This window comes from Siniperca chuatsi, linkage group LG24 (assembly GCF_020085105.1).
Source record: "Siniperca chuatsi isolate FFG_IHB_CAS linkage group LG24, ASM2008510v1, whole genome shotgun sequence".
NCBI lineage: Eukaryota > Metazoa > Chordata > Actinopteri > Centrarchiformes > Sinipercidae > Siniperca > Siniperca chuatsi.
The window spans coordinates 10,128,644-10,144,420 of record NC_058065.1 but is presented as its reverse complement, the minus strand read 5'-3'; the positions used below and the strand labels follow the sequence as shown (position 1 = coordinate 10,144,420).

Below are 15,777 nucleotides of genomic sequence, written 5' to 3'. Positions count from 1 at the left end.
GTTAGCAACTTTTTTTCTCTCTTAATTAAGAGGGTTAATTATGGGCCTGGACAGAGGTTGCGTGCATGTTTGTGTGCACATGGATTCTAGACCAGACCCAGATGTAATATTGCAGTCTGTATCAGAGGTGTATAACAGAATGAGCATTCATGGCTTAAATGAAACAGCCTTTGATATTTATTTAAATTAAAAAAAGGAGTGAATATTTTAAGTCAGATAGTATCCCTAGTCAATGATAGAGTCATCTGCCTTGAATTTCAACGGCTCACAGTAATAACACAGCACCATCTCTTTGATAATGGTCACCTACGTCTGTCTTTGTTGGAAAAAAAACAACACGTAAATCCACTCTCCATTTGAAAATAACTGCAGTTTTCTTGTCTCGAGGAGGAATCCACATGTTGTGGTTTCTTGTAAAAAGCATCAACCAGCAAGTCTGGTGTTAATACCGACTTCTGTCATCACCACCGGTGTGTGATATGAGTGGACGTCTGCAGAATACCAATGGTGTGGAACAATATTCCCCAGCACGCTCCATCTACAGCAATAATATCGTTATGGCTGCCAGACATGAGAGGACTCTCCCTGCCTGACACTGGACACACACCATTACTTTTGATGGCCCGTGTGTGTGTGTGTGTGCATGAGAGTAAAAGTGTATGTGTGCTCTGTGTGTGTGCTTGTGCCCTCGGGGTCACACACATTCTGTTGGAGAAAATGGCTGATTCAGGACTCTCTGCCATTTTACTTGTCAACTTGGGTTCATGCCGCCATAACCGTTAGACATCTGTGGGTGGGCGACCATCTATGATGATGATGATGATGATGATGATCCTCTGCGGCCATAACAAGACATTAACACCTGTTACACTCTGTTGACTCCTCTTAAAGCTGCAGGCAAGTTTTGTATGTAAAAAAAACCCCACACTTGTCTTAGCAGCCTGCTTCCCAAAGTCAGGGTGTAATGGAGAAAAGCATCTCACCCCTCCTAAATGAAATGTTGTAGATGTGCCACATTCACCAAAATTAAATTGTGCAGGAAATGTTTTTGGTGCACATTAAGCACGAGTGTAGCTAGGATTTCTGGGCCATCTGATGAGATGATTCTAGGGTGCCACAGGTGGCAGCACTGACAAGAAGTGATACTCCTGTGTTCCCTTGGTATCCCTTAGTGTACACAAGTCAGTCTGGTTGTGGTTTACAATCATTAACGTTTGTGTTTCTGTGTTTTTTGGTGCCATCTCTTCAAATGCTTGCCTCTAACTGGGACTTCCATTAGGTGAAATTAGCTTATAAGCTAGTTTATAGCTTTAAAGCTGCACTAATCAATTTTTTATGGTAACAATGGGTCAAATAACTACTGTATGTGTAATGTGAAAGTGGTTACTAGTTGGTCCACCGCTCTTATCAACCTCAGTTCGAGCCACATCAGGTAGCTGTTTTCAGAGAAAAGCTCTGACAAACCCACCGTATGCTACCTGCCCTGCACCAAACAGCTGAAAGACAAAGTCAGCAAGTGTTGGTAAGCATAGTGGAGCACTCAGCAGCTAAAAACCCATCTTTCCCTCAGGAGTTGGTGGAGAGCAAAATAGAGCTAAAAGACTTACATTCACCAGGTGGCCATGATATACGACTCCAAATGAATGTTAAAGTTGCTCCATGTCTGCTAGATGTGTAAATATTTGCTAACATGTTCACCATGTCAACTTTATAAGGTGACAGTATGTCAGTGTTCTCTTTATAGCTTGTTCTGCTGCCCCCAAGTGGCCAAAATAATCAATGAATGCAGCTTTAACATGTCAAATGCGTTTATCAGTGAGTGTTGAGAAAATCATGCTTCCTCATCAGTAAAGCATTTGGACAGCCAATAATTTCTTGTTCTTATCTCTTTGTTGTTCTCTATTTTTTCTCCTCTATCTGAAAATCACAATCCTTTCCCCACATCCTCAACGATTCTTTTTAGGGAGAGACTTGTGGGTGCGTGTCTATCACTGTGCCTCCGAGTATGCATGCTTGTCGCTGTCATGCATCCTGCTGGTGCATCGTTAGGTATGGCTTTTTATTAGCCCCTGGTGTGTTGGAGATGGGAGGGGGTCAGCATCGCTCCTGCAGTAAACTAGTGCAGCCATCAGCCCTGCACACGGGAACAAACACCCCATTAAACCAAGGCCTTCACATATTACTGTAATAAAAGCCCCTGCTCTTGCCTTTATGGGCTTTTTAATTATGTCTATTCGTCTTCCTGGGCTTGTGAGCAACAGTTCATGATGAGCCCCATTTCACGAATACTCCGCCACTGGCAGAAAGCTGGAGGGGGTGAATTAAAGGGAAAAGCCGAAATGGCCTGAAGCTAAAATATGACTATTGTTACTGGGATGGTATTTTATGTTTTACTTCGCATCACGGAGCCAGTGACGCTGCTTTTCATCTCACTTTTTTTTGGGGGGGGGGGGTTCTTTGTTTTAGATGTGGATTAGTATAAAGATGGAAAAATATCATGCAGCTCCAGTGAATTACATGGCAGCTCAATTGTAATGATGTGTATTAAATTATCTCCCCAAGATCAGAGAAATGGCTGGACTAGCTGCAGGCTCCCTAAAAATTAACCATACAAATCATCCATGCATGAATTAAACATAAAGGCAAGCACTTTGGTTTATTTCATGCCTTGTACATTTGCATGCTTTTCTTGTCTTTGTTCAGTACCTGAATATTCACACTAATATGTGAGAAGGTCACTTAACGGCCACCCCCACCTGCCCCCCCCATTTAAAATGTTCCAAACGCCCCTTCACATTATGAAAACCTTAATCATATTCAGTAAGATATATATTTCTTGCACTATGCTTCAAAAAACAGTGTAAAACCCTGCCTGGTATTAAAGCAAGCTGATTGATGGAGCAATATACAGTGCCTCATTGTGTACGCAGCATACATTTTATGGCCAGGTCATTTTCTGCAAGGCTGGACACTACAGCTTAACCCCTATCAACCTATAACACTAAACCTTGAATACAGTGCAGAGGTACCTGAGCAACATACAGATGCAACCAAATAAAGCCATGTCCTGTAGAGAAATACAAAACTATTCTCAAAAGCAGAAAAACTGTCAGTTGAGCAAAGTCTTGATGGGCAAGTCAAAGTCTGCATTTTAGAATTTGTGCTTGTCACTTGAGATGGATTGGGGGGGGGGGGACCAAAGGAAAAATGAGGCTTGGTTTTAAATGTTTTATTGTCTTAAATCAGGTACAAACAGCATGTACAGAGGGTTTGTGTAGTCTGCTGCAAATGACAGTACCCATGAAAACAAGCAACACCACAGCCAGTGCTGTACCCACTCCACACAGCAGGGCTGTTGATGAATAGGAGGCTGAGCAGGGAGGAGGAAGAGCAGAAGACAAACATTTGGGCTCCATTAATTACAGCATTTAGCATGAGTAATTAAGAGACGAGAGCACAAAAAGGTGAAAAAGTGAATTTTGAATGCATTCCAGTCACGTTGTTGTACGTGTGTAAAAACCACTGGTGCCTTACCTGCTTGAGTCACTTCATGTGTTTGGAGCAGAGAAGCTGGCTCTGGTAGAAGCTCCGTCAGCTCCCCTTGCAGGATGTTCCCCTCCAGTAGGATGGGGCCCAGAGCAGCCGTCCCCTCCCACTGCAGATCTGCAAGTCCAATATTGGGAGGATGTGTGTGTGTGTGTGTGTGGGGGGGGGGAATCTACTTACAGTAGCACATTTAGCCAGCTGATTCAACCATTCACAATACGACTGATTGGTTGGACAATTTAAAAAAAAAAAAAAAGGGATCAGCTCAAAATCAATCCTCCAAAAGATGCATAAACAGCATGTGTGCCAAGTGAAAGCAAGTTAGCTTGTTTAAATATATGGGTGGAACCTCTCTTTGTTGCTAGCAATCATTTGGGTTCATTTCTAATATGAATGGGTGTGGCTTGCTACACCCTCCAGATAGTCTCAGACCAGTTAAGACATTCTAAAAATGCCAAATGGACATAAAAATAAAACTTAAATACTTTGCTCTGACAGCACTAGAGATGGTATCAAAACCCTGGGTCAGTATCAAATGTTCAGGATTCATCCCCGAGTGTAATGTAGTGTTGCTTCTGTAAACTGTACCAGCATCTGCTGCAAGACTCCTTTTCCATCTCCGCTCGCTGCAGCTGGTCTCACAGCAGCTACATACCTTATTGTCTCCACCTGATGCCACCCATCTGTCCAGAGCCAAAAATTCATTCTGTTACACAGGCTGAAGAAATCTCTTTATAGCATTAGAGTCATAGTAATGCGGGGGGAAAAAAACCCAACTTTTGCTTGTTACAGGATTAGGGGGTGAATGCCTGCATATATAAATTTAAACATAAGAAAAAAAAAATGTAATTAATTCAGCCAAATTAAAGAAATTAACCAAACAGTCCATTTGTTAAGTTTCACAGAAATCTCTTTGTGGGAACTAACCTGCTCGCTTCAGTTAAGAATGAACACGCTTTGTGTTGCGAGTCGATGGGATGGGAGACTGCTGTTGCTTGAAGGTGGCATGTAATGTAGAGCTATGAGGAAGTTAAAGGACATTGATATTCAGTATGTACAATATTAAATGACGATTACTGCTACTGAAAATATTGCACAGACTCCACTAATTAAATCTTTCTAAGATGTTCTCGTAGGTAGACCCGACATGTGTGCTAATGATGCTAGCTTCATAAGCACATGTTTATTTGAAATTTGCTCAGACGTTGGCCATGACTTGAGTAATACAGTATCTTAAAATCTAAAATCTTGTGTAGAAATTACTCACACCAGATCAAATTCTGCTGTTTTTGGTGAGAAAACTCAAATGTAGAAATAAGTAAAACATGCTGTTGTTTGTGACATTGTTAACATGTACATTAGACTGATTTTACTAAACCCGAAGCAGAAAGAATTAAATATCACTGAGAGGGAATTTAAGCTTCAAGTATTTAACCTGGCAACCCATTACTGTAGGACTAGTCCATGATAGTATGTGTTTGGCATTATATTTATGGCACATCTCCATCCTGGCTTCTTCAACCTATATTATAATTACTCAGTTTAATGTTACCTGAGTGCGCTATTCATTTCCGCAGTTGGAACGTATTTGAACCAAGCACAGATAGCAACTGAGAGTATTATGGCCTTCAAACAACACTTACTAATGTGTACATTATGTGCCAACTTAGCACGTAAGACACTAACAGCTGAAAAAAAAAAAAAAAGTTAAAGTGACACCTTGGCTGGCGCAAGTTAGCTTGTCACATCAAGACTCAGCAGTGATCAGATTACGTGAATAGAAAATAGAAGACGTAGGGAAGAAAAACTGCCTGAACAGTCAAATGTCTGACTATGATACATGATCAGTAGTTCTAAACTGTATAAACACATCTCGTACTAGCTGTACTTACTGAATTCCTGTGATCCTGGTGGAACCTGAAGGCTTTCAGCTGCAAATGAAGTTTATCCTCCTGGCTCCTCTGCATGAAGTAAGACTTGGCTCCTGTCAGCTTAGCATCAGTTAAACACCTTATATGGCAAAATACAGGCACAGGATTCATATTCATAAACACAGAAATGGCCAGTCATTCCAACTCTTCACAGGACAATAAATGCTCCTATAGGTACAGCATGATATGCATCTGTATCTTTCAAGCCTAAATCTGGACTATTATGACTAGCTGACTCTTTTAGACAAATACTACCACTTGAATGTTTATATTTAGCTGCAGTTTCTGGCTTGTTCACATGTACTGCACAGCCAATCCACAGCTTCTCACCCGTGGTTGTTGATGAAGGGGTATCTGGGTTGAGAATTGGGGTCGGGGGTAATTGTGGCCACACAGCTGTCCATGTAGACCCTATGTGGAACATGGTGACCCCGGAGGACCGCCGCCTCGATGTGCATCACGTCACTCAGGAAGTAAACACTAGAAGGCCTCTGTGACTGCCAGTCCTCTAATCAAATACAGAAGAAAAAAAGTGGAAAAGAAATGCTAGGGCCGTCAATCTGATTAGATGAAACTTAAATGATGCCCGTGGGGGAGTGCAGCAGCAGTGAATAGGATACAGGTACTGTAACAATAAGAGAAAAGTACTTTAAAGAAGCAATAAATGAATTACAGATTTAGCATCATTATTAACCTGGATAAGAAACAGATGAGGGTCTGTGCCTGCAAAAACTAGTTTAAAACTTTCATAATTTCCTTCATAACTTCATACAGTCATGGAAATTTTACAGTAAGTAACTCACAGGAGATGGGGTTCTGTTAGGCCAGCTTTTAAGATTAACAACAATTTGGTGTAGTCACTATCTGCAGCATGTAGCTTGGAATTAATTGGAAAACATAATCAGCTGTTTATTGATCACTTTTATTGTGCGAGTGACCCCGTTGGGTCAGCTGCAGCCTACAAGGCATGTAATTTCAGCTCATCACCATGCATCAAAAGTTTCACTCCTGTTTATCAAGTCACTGTTTAGCGTCTTTTTTAAAAAAAAAAAAAAAAAAAAAACCACAACAAGGCCTTGCGTGATTGCAATTACACCTGTCGCAGGGGAAATTAGCCAAACCGTCTGGCGCGAATCAAAGTTGTAACTGCAGAACATCAGCTCTAAGTTTGTCGTTTTTTGTGACGTGTCCCCACCTGTCATGAGACGCAGGGAGAAGTGCAGCTGCTGTTCTGTTAACATGTTGGAGGCAAACAGCCTCCAGGTAGGCCTCACAGCGTTGCTGCTCGCATAATGCCTCCTGTGAGGACAATTACAGGAAGGACGGGCATTTCACTAGAGAGAGGCTCATCGAGGAAGGATGCACCTCACTCACAAGGAAAGACACGAGTAGTGAGAGGAGAACATAACACAGGTAGACAGAGGTGAATATGACAATAACAGGGTTTCTGCAGGGTTCACAGAGATAATTCAAATTTTAAAAGACTTTTAATATTCCATAGAATGCAATTTAAAACCTGTTTGATGGTCATACCAGCCAAAGTATGAAGGAAAACCATATGATATGACTCAGACTTTTTTATTGTCATCACTTTTGTTTTTCAATATTTCTCTTTTCTAGTTTTTGAGCTTTGTTATGTAAATTAGTTTTTATTAGGCCTTTTTTGGGGAGGAAACTGAATTCCATGCTTTTTAAAGACTAAGACCTACAGATACCCTGAATGATCTGTAACAGCAGGGCTAGAATTGGACTTGGCAGGCTGAGGGGGAAAATGCCAAATAATGAGGCTTTACCTTCGATAGTGGCATTTAATTACCACCTCAGCAGGGTTGGTCTTTAAAATGAAGGTGTTGCCAATGGGTGTTGGGGAGTACATCAGAGAAAAGGAGTAGATGAGGGCCTCTTCAGTCATCTGAGGAAAACACAAAACAGTTACAGCGACTTCAAATACATAATATGAGAAGATGGACACTAAAGGAGGCAGAAAGCCACACACCATCACTGTGCTGCCACAGCCCTGTAACTCTGTCTGGAACTGCAGGATGTGGTCAGTGGTGCCCAGTGCAGCGCACCCTCCTAAGGTCAAATCACTTGGACGGATCGACTGACCGTTTCCTAAGAACAAAGAGGACAAGGCACAGCTTCAATCAGGACCATTACCTGAAGCCATTTCTTTTCCTGGTCCAGTCAATAACACTCACAGCAAGTGGAGGTTCAGCCACAGGACAAAAACGTTTCTTAATGCATCACTGTAAAGTCAGCATTTGGGCACTGAACAGCCATACAGAATGCTCTTCTTGGAGTGAAGAAATAAGAGGATACATAACATTGATCGCCGAGTCCATAGTCTGTGCCATTTGCAGTAATCAGCACTGAGTGTCCCATAGTCACCGTTCAATTCCAGCCTTTAACCTTTCTTTTTCAGACATCAGAGCAGAAGGCATGTTAAATGGACCGGTGCCATTGAACCCCCCCACCCCACAATCGATCAATTCAAGTAACTAGCAGCCATTACCTAAGAAGTTCTGGTTGACCGCTACGGTGACCTCTCCTTCCCCACAGCGCACTGCCACGCTGCTGGCTGGCACAGGCACCCGCTGCTCAAACACCTGCACCTTCATTCAAATTTAATTACACTGAACTTAAATGGTGCAGAAGATCAAAAAGGCTGCGTAGAAGTCATAAAGTTTTTAAAAGTACCTTTGATTCCTGCTTGACAGGTGGGTTCAGATCTGGGCCTCGAACAGGCAACTTTAACATCTCTTGTGCTTGGACACTTTCCCTTGGCTCCAGCTGCGCTGAGGTCAGCTTTCTGGCCTCCAATCTCTGCCTGTTTTGAGAAGTTTGCATCTGCACCACAAGAGGCCTGAGCGGTTTTTGTTTGTTGACAGCTGGGCTCCTGAGCTGGAAGCTCCTGAGCTGGAAGCTGACAGGAGAATGGACGGGATCACTGTGCTCTGTCCGGTTTGACTGATGATCTGCTGTCTGTGGTAATCTTGGCAGCTGTAAACTTGTTGTCACTTGTTGTGGAATTTGGTTCAGACTCTCATTGGTGCTAAAGTTAAACCAGTTTTGTGTAGCAGCACAAAGATTTGCACCTGAGAGGAGAAACACAAGCCCTAACAAAACCGCCTCTCGGAACCCCATTACAACTTATCACACAAAAACCTGATTTCTTGGTGTTTTAAGAGAGCAATGCTGCTTTTGTCTTCTGACCAAAACTAAGTTGTGGGAACTTGGCTCTGGCTCCACCTACTCCTAATGACTTGATTGGATTCCAGCCTGGAGGATTCAGTCTTTGAAGCTTTCCTTCCCTCTCTTCCCTTTCACTAAATAGAACTGCAGATTAGATGATAGCTGCTTGGCTGTGCACTCCAAAGGGCTCATTTACAGCCAGTTTAGTCAGCTTCAACCCTGTCTTTATGTCAAAGACTCATTTCATAAAGAAATTATTTAATTGAAGTAATCATGTGTACATTTCTGGTGAAAGCCATGGAAAGAGCGAAATTATTGTGCATTCTTGAAATGTTTTAAAGGCAAACCATCTGCCAAATCTCCACTTGTCATGATGTTAATGAACAAAGACTTTTATAAACAGAAACAAGCCTGACCCTAACAGTGAGTGGCTTTCACTGCCCCCATGAGGCAAATCAATCAATCCTTTCAGGGAGTTGGATTTTTTGTGCCGCCAGGTCTTGAATGTCAAGGTGACAGTCTGCAGAGTCGCTCATAAAAGTGAGATTTATGATCATCCTCTGTGAGACTTCACCAAATGTCACCACCAACAAATGTGTGTGTGTGTGTGTCATGTGACAGGAAGCAGCGGGAGTGTCTTGAACCTGTGCCAGCAGGCATGTCAATCACATGTTGACATACCTGTTATAAATCTTGCTGGTGAGACATTCAGTAATGACAGCACAGCAATATTTTAGGGTCTGCTTAACCTCTTAAACTCTTGATTTCCCCCACAAAATTCCACTTAAGTTTCCTTAAATTTAGAAAAAAGTTTTCTATACTATACGACACTACATGTAAAGTCACTATGCAGCTATCGGGTGAAATAGCCAAGATATATGGCTACTGGCAATTTGTTCCCACTAAAGTAAATCTTTAGAAATATATAGTTTTATTTTTTGAAATACTAACAACTGTAATTTTTAGCAAATATTACTATGATAGGAATTAATAGTGCATTTGTTGGGCACTATTTTCAGCAGCGGATTAATACACATTTGGTGCTAGTGAGTTTTTACAGCAGCAGGACAGTGTATGTGGGATTGACTCAAAATAAACTATAGTGCCCATGTTCATGATAACAATGTGACTCATTGATATGTTTTCAGTAGTTTTTGGGCAACAATGGAGCTCTTGTATGGCACAGAGGAATAATCTGTATCAGACTTTGGCCAATACTGGATATTAGGATCAACTAATTGTTGGCTTTGATCTTTTCATTGGATTTGTTGACAATAAGATAAATATAAATATTGGCAGCCTTATTCTTTGAAATATAATTGAATAGAGCTACCAGTATGGAAATCCTATTGGTAAAACCTCAACTTTCCTACCTTTCCTAATATAGAAATGGTGACTTTTTCCTCTTAGGTTCAGTTAGAATTAAAATAATTTGTTTTAATGTTGTTACCATTAATGATCCATTATACAGACATATATTTAGACTATGAAACACAAAAAATAGCATTTCTCATCATCCACAGCCAAACTTTTCCCAGTAAGAACATCAGGATAAAAAACATAATGAGATTTATTTTAAAGAAACTCCTATTCTAAAGGCTAAATTACTTTAAATCACTTCCCCTTGATACAGACACACTAATCCAGGCTGACCTACAGGAATACATTATAGCTCTTCCTCTCTGTCAGGATCTCCCTGCAGAATCCCCAACAGAGAGGCTGCTATTGTCAGGAACTGGCTTTTATCTTTTGCTGATCAGCGGCAAAACAAAGAGAGGAGGTGTGTGTGTGTGTGTGTGTGGTGTGTGTTAGTTCAGGGGGCTGGAGTGAAATCAGTCCATCCCTGCCAGTCAGGCCCCCTCTGCTGCCGATCTCTAACTTGGTTAGCTGCCTCTAATTTGGCCCCCGGAGGGCCCTAATTTGACCCCCGTGGGGGCTTCTGAAAGGGGCCTGGCAGCCTCTCCCTCTACACGCTCACATACACACACTGCCACCACTCCCATCAGCTTCTGTTTCCAATAATCCTGGTGCATTTTGAAACAAGCGCAGGATGATGCAGGTAAATAGGCCGATCCTCTGTTTAGACAATAAACACACACACACACACACACACACACACACACACACACACAACTTCCACCAGATGGAAAATCATCAACCAGGATGGCACACCGACAACGCAGATGCTCAGTGACAGCAACACGCACACATGTACACACACACACACACACACACACACACACGTCCCTCGTCACGTTTTGCTGACAGCACAAAGTCATGGAAACAGCTCGATTTGGCCCGCGCCGCACTGCAGCATACGGATAACGGTTATGGAGGCTCATTAAAAACATGTAGTGGGAGATGGATTAGTTATAGCCTGCTGTTGTGGTGGGCGAGCAGCGTTCAAGATCAGCGGATTTCTATGCGTTTTGTCAGCGAATAGATTTGCGTGGGACAGGGAGATATTTCTGAGGGAAATTTTGCCTTCCAACATGTACTGGCATGTGTTTTTAGACGCTGGCATCAGTTATGGTGCCACTGCTTAAAACTGTCTTGGTATGTTGGCAATTTTTAAAAGGGAGCAAATATGTGGATCCGTCAAGAGGGTGAAGTTGAAGATGAAAAAGGGAGAAGCAGGAGAATAAGTGTGAGTAGGGAAGAAGGAAGAAGTCATGGTATGTGGGGGAAGGGAAGTGAAAAGTGAAAATAAAGGAGGGAAAGAAGAAAAATATGGTTGGGGTCAGAGAACCTCGGGGTGAGGGATAACAGACAGCAGCCCGGCTGGTGCTCGGCCCGGCCCGGTGGGAGCAACATGAAATAACAGCATGCCGGGCTCTGATTCACGGCCTGTCAGTGGCCATTTCCAACACGTCTGCACACATTCTGTTTCCACACACTCACAGGGACACACACAAACACACACAAGTACGCCTAGGTACTGGCACTAGCCCATATACAAAGGAGATGCACACACACACACACACACACACGCAGAGAGCTAATGGACTGTTATTAAAGACATGCATCACACCACGTCACCTACCGACCACACACAAAGCCACACACACATCTGCACATTGCTTCCACACACTCCAGTGGGATAATGATCTCCCAGCACTGCAATAACAGCTGATGTATCATTTAGCAAAAAGCCACAGTGACACGGTGAGGTCGCAATGACACAAACACACTCCGACTCTAGTGGCTGGATTCTGACATCAGCCAAAAACACTCCACTCCCCTCACACTCCACACACGGCCGACCTCATTTTTATCACAACATCCATGACATTTCTCATGAAGGGGTCGTCGTCTTGCTCAATAGCCCGCGAGCGGCCTTTGTCACGATATAAAGGTCTTCAGCGCGGGTTGATTGACAGGTGTCATCGCCTCCTCTACAGGAACAATGCAGCAGTTGGAGAATCAGGAGCTGACCTTTAGACTCCTACCCCGCCCTACATCATAGGCTCCAAAGTTTCTCTCAATTTCCTGTTATCTGATCTGATCTGTGTGCTATGGAAGCTAATCTGATGATATTTAGCTGTTTGTTAGCTGTGTAACTTTTTTCATTTATTGTATTGTGCGATCTGCAAACCCTCTCAGCCAGGGGTGTAGCACAAAATTCTGGATCCTGTATATAGGCATTCTCTAAGGGCCCCTCTCCACATCCAAGGCTGTTTATTCTAGTAGTCTTTGTGGGGCCCTCCTCACATGGGGGCCCTGTATACCGAGTCTACTCCTCATGGTCAATCATGGTTCAATAAACAACTTACACAAGTGTGACGTTGAAACGTGAAACCTGCAGTGCACAAACACTGAGAATTGACTTTCAAGTGAAGTAGGAGACATCTTATGTCCAGCAGTTAAACTTTTGAAATGAACAGCATTTCAATGAGGGAGAATAAATTGATATAATTTTAAGATTTTTTTAACAAGTTAAGTGAACTTCTTTTGTGGAAAAATTATTATTCTAAGTAGAACAAAATGATGTATCTTAAAACATGTCTGGAGGGATTTTTTAAAAGTTACACCGCTACCTGTCTCTTCTGCAAAGCTGCTGTTCTCAAGGAATACAATCTCAAGCGGCAAACATGCAGAGCAGTATGTATGAGGGAGAGATTCAAAATGTGTGTGTAGTTTATTGTTGAATAAATGCACTGGAGTGTTTTTCTTCACCTTCTTTTCAAGTGCCCCCCCTAGGAGAGACCAACCTGGCCAGTAGCCCCCAGCTGATTTGAGTTTCAGAGTTTCAAAGGTGGATCTGAAAAGTTTGCTTCTTCGTGTACGATATAGGATCTATAGTCACCTCAAATTAACAAAAGTTACAATGAATCTCAATGGAGACCCGGAGGCACAGGGAATGAAGGTGACAAAACATAACAAAATGTCCACTGAAACTCAAACTACTCCTGCAAACAATCACTGTTTTGCTGATAAATCACTAAATACGCTAGGTGGAGCTATGAGGAGGCAATTGCACAACACAAAAGTAGTTGTTTAGCTATTTTGCTGAGAAATATTTTGACACATATTTGCAGTTTGGAAATAATTGCAACTGCAGTGAAGCAGTATACTATTCCTTTAAAATATCCAGCCTATGATCCATTCCACCGTAATGCCTTTTCAGAGGGTAAATCTATGAAATGATAAATGTTTGCATAATGGGCATCTTAGTACACGTCAACCTCTTCTGGGTGGAGTTTCCCACGTAAAACTTTGCCTTCGCTTCAAAATGCCTGCTATAGAATAAGATATGTAAATTATCCTTCTATGTGACCTGCAAGTTCCTCACTGTTAAATGCGCAACATGACAGGAAACAAATGATCTGAGCACATTAACATAACATATGGTGGATGCTTTTAACCAAAGTGCCATTTAACGTGGGTGGCCCCATTGGGAATCAAACACTAACAGTGCTAGTGCCATGCTCCACTCATGACCTCGCTGACATTGTTTTATTCCAGTGTTTGTATCCTCAGTGCATTTTTAAATGATAGCCGTGCCTGCTATTGTAGAAAAGGACATAAATGGTGTGTTTGCACGAATGAGGGTTAACATGAAAACCTGACTTCCTTACATGGGCATATAGTATGTGCGCGCAGTCACACACTTGCACATGAAAGTCTTGCAGCCCACACTTCTCTCGTCGCTTGAATCTTTCTCAGTTATGCTGCAATTCAAGCCTTTTGTTTAATAAACAATTTGTCAGTGATGTATCGAACACTAGCTCTAATTTGATTGTCTGTGAAATGTGTATGGAGGTGGCTGCCTGCTCTCTCTCTCTCTCTCTCTCTCTCTCTCTCTCTCTCTCTCTCTCTCTGTCTGCAGAACCAACAGTGATATTCTACCCTTTCTTTCCCCTGCAGGTGTGTGTGTGTGTGTGTGTGTGTGTGTGTGTGTGTGCTCGCCGTGTGTTATGTGTGTACATGTGCATTTGAGCGTGTGTGTCTATGCGTGCAGGGATGAGGGTGGAGGAGCAATCCTTAAGGGTTTGCAATTACATCTAAACGGCATAATCGGACATGATGGATGGCTATTGTCTTTCCACAATGTCTAGACCTCAGCTCCACCAGCGCAACAAGGTTATAGGAGAGTGGGAAATGATGAAAGATTTAATAGTTTTGTTCTGCTTTGCTCCGACCCAACTCCCCTTTTCTCCTTTAAAGTCCCCCTATGGTGACCTCACCAACATTTCAACATTTTCATCACAGACAGATCGGCTAGTTTTCTGGGTAAAATGGGCTGAATAACTTAATTCTGCCCTTTCACAGCAAAACAGGACAGGTTTAGAGGGGAGAGTGAATGTCTTGTTTTTCTTTGTTTTGTGGTTTAGTCCTCTTTATTACCTCTAGACAGGAAATAGTGCAAGAATGAACTGTGTGTCACAAGCACATAAAATATTAACCAGAATAATTTAGCTATCAAAAGCTTGAAAAAGACAATGCTGGGCTAAAATGACCCACTGCATATCTTACTGTAATTTCTTGAACTTGTTTTCGTCAATAGGTGGCACTGTGGGACCAAAAGTTCAGCGCACAGCACATGCTGGAGCCTGCAGCAGCTTCTAGAAGAACAAACCAAAAGCACATCCCAGTAAGTACAGGGCGACTGGCTGCATGAAGTGTGTTGTTCTGGTTCTTGAAGTTCGGCTCTTCTTCATCCCTGCTTAGTGCTCTTCAGCACAAAGACAGAACGACACGGTTTATTCCATCACAACAGCCTTGCAAATGAAAGCCTTGAAGATGCCAAAAGGATCTGGAGGTAAGGTGTTAAATGGACAGAATAATTGGGAGAATTTCGCTCGCGCAAGGTTCTTGCAATTATCGTGGACAATTGCATCCTTTGACTCGCCAGGTGCTTTAAGTGAAATGAGAGCAGTTACAATATAAGAGGGTGATTATGCATGGAAAACATTCATCTGTGAGAGTGGCGGTGCTAAAAGCTAGTGACTGTACAGTAGATTCACAGACGGAACGTGTCTGTGCTGTCAACAAGCTGAGTGGTAAATAAAAGGAGAGAGGTAGCTTTGTCAGCTGTACCTCGTAATTACCCAGATGGCAAAAAGTGAAAAGCTGCGGTGGGAAAAGCAGCTGGTAAATGTGAAGCGAAGACAAGAGGTTGTCAGACATGGAAAACAGACATCTTCCTTACAGAGGCAACGAATGAGGTCAGTCAGGAGCTGTCACCACTCGCAGTGTCACCAGCGAAGAAGAGAGGAAGGAGAGATATGATGGAAAAGCAACAACCGTACTCTTGCTTCCTGTCAAATGAATCTTTGATTGTGCTTGTTCATCTCGACGCTGTGACATCACCAAGCTGGCGACGGCGCCCAGCTTTCCCATGAGAGCCTCATTACCCACAATCCCAGAGGTTGACTGTGATGTTGTCATCACCTGAAATGCCACCATTTCTCTCTCTCTCTCTCTCCATCTCCCTCCTTCTCCTCCCTGTCTTTCTGCTTCGCTGATCATGTGGGCGAAGCTGTCGCTCGGGAGCATCACACAGATGTTCAGCAAGGAAAAAAAAACAACAAACAACTCAAAAATAGACATGATCCCCGGTAGATATACACATTTCATGTCCTGGGTGAGGCTGTTGTTGTTG

The 15,777-nt window shown here is 42.6% G+C and overlaps 1 protein-coding gene across 1 annotated transcript; it reads right to left on the bottom strand.

Annotated features, from left to right (window-relative positions):
* Window positions 1-3,214: 3,214 nt before the first annotated feature.
* On the bottom strand, window positions 3,215-8,750 carry LOC122872391 (zona pellucida sperm-binding protein 3-like). The gene is made up of 11 exons (XM_044188579.1): window positions 8,178-8,750; window positions 7,993-8,092; window positions 7,474-7,592; window positions 7,271-7,389; window positions 6,673-6,776; window positions 5,808-5,985; window positions 5,439-5,556; window positions 4,474-4,565; window positions 4,135-4,229; window positions 3,535-3,663; window positions 3,215-3,370 (listed from the first exon to the last, which is right to left on the bottom strand). The coding sequence occupies exons 1-11, from the start codon at window positions 8,622-8,624 to the stop codon at window positions 3,243-3,245; spliced, it is 1,629 nt and encodes a 542-aa protein (XP_044044514.1). The 5' UTR covers window positions 8,625-8,750; the 3' UTR covers window positions 3,215-3,242.
* Between the last annotated feature and the right edge of the window lie 7,027 nt (window positions 8,751-15,777).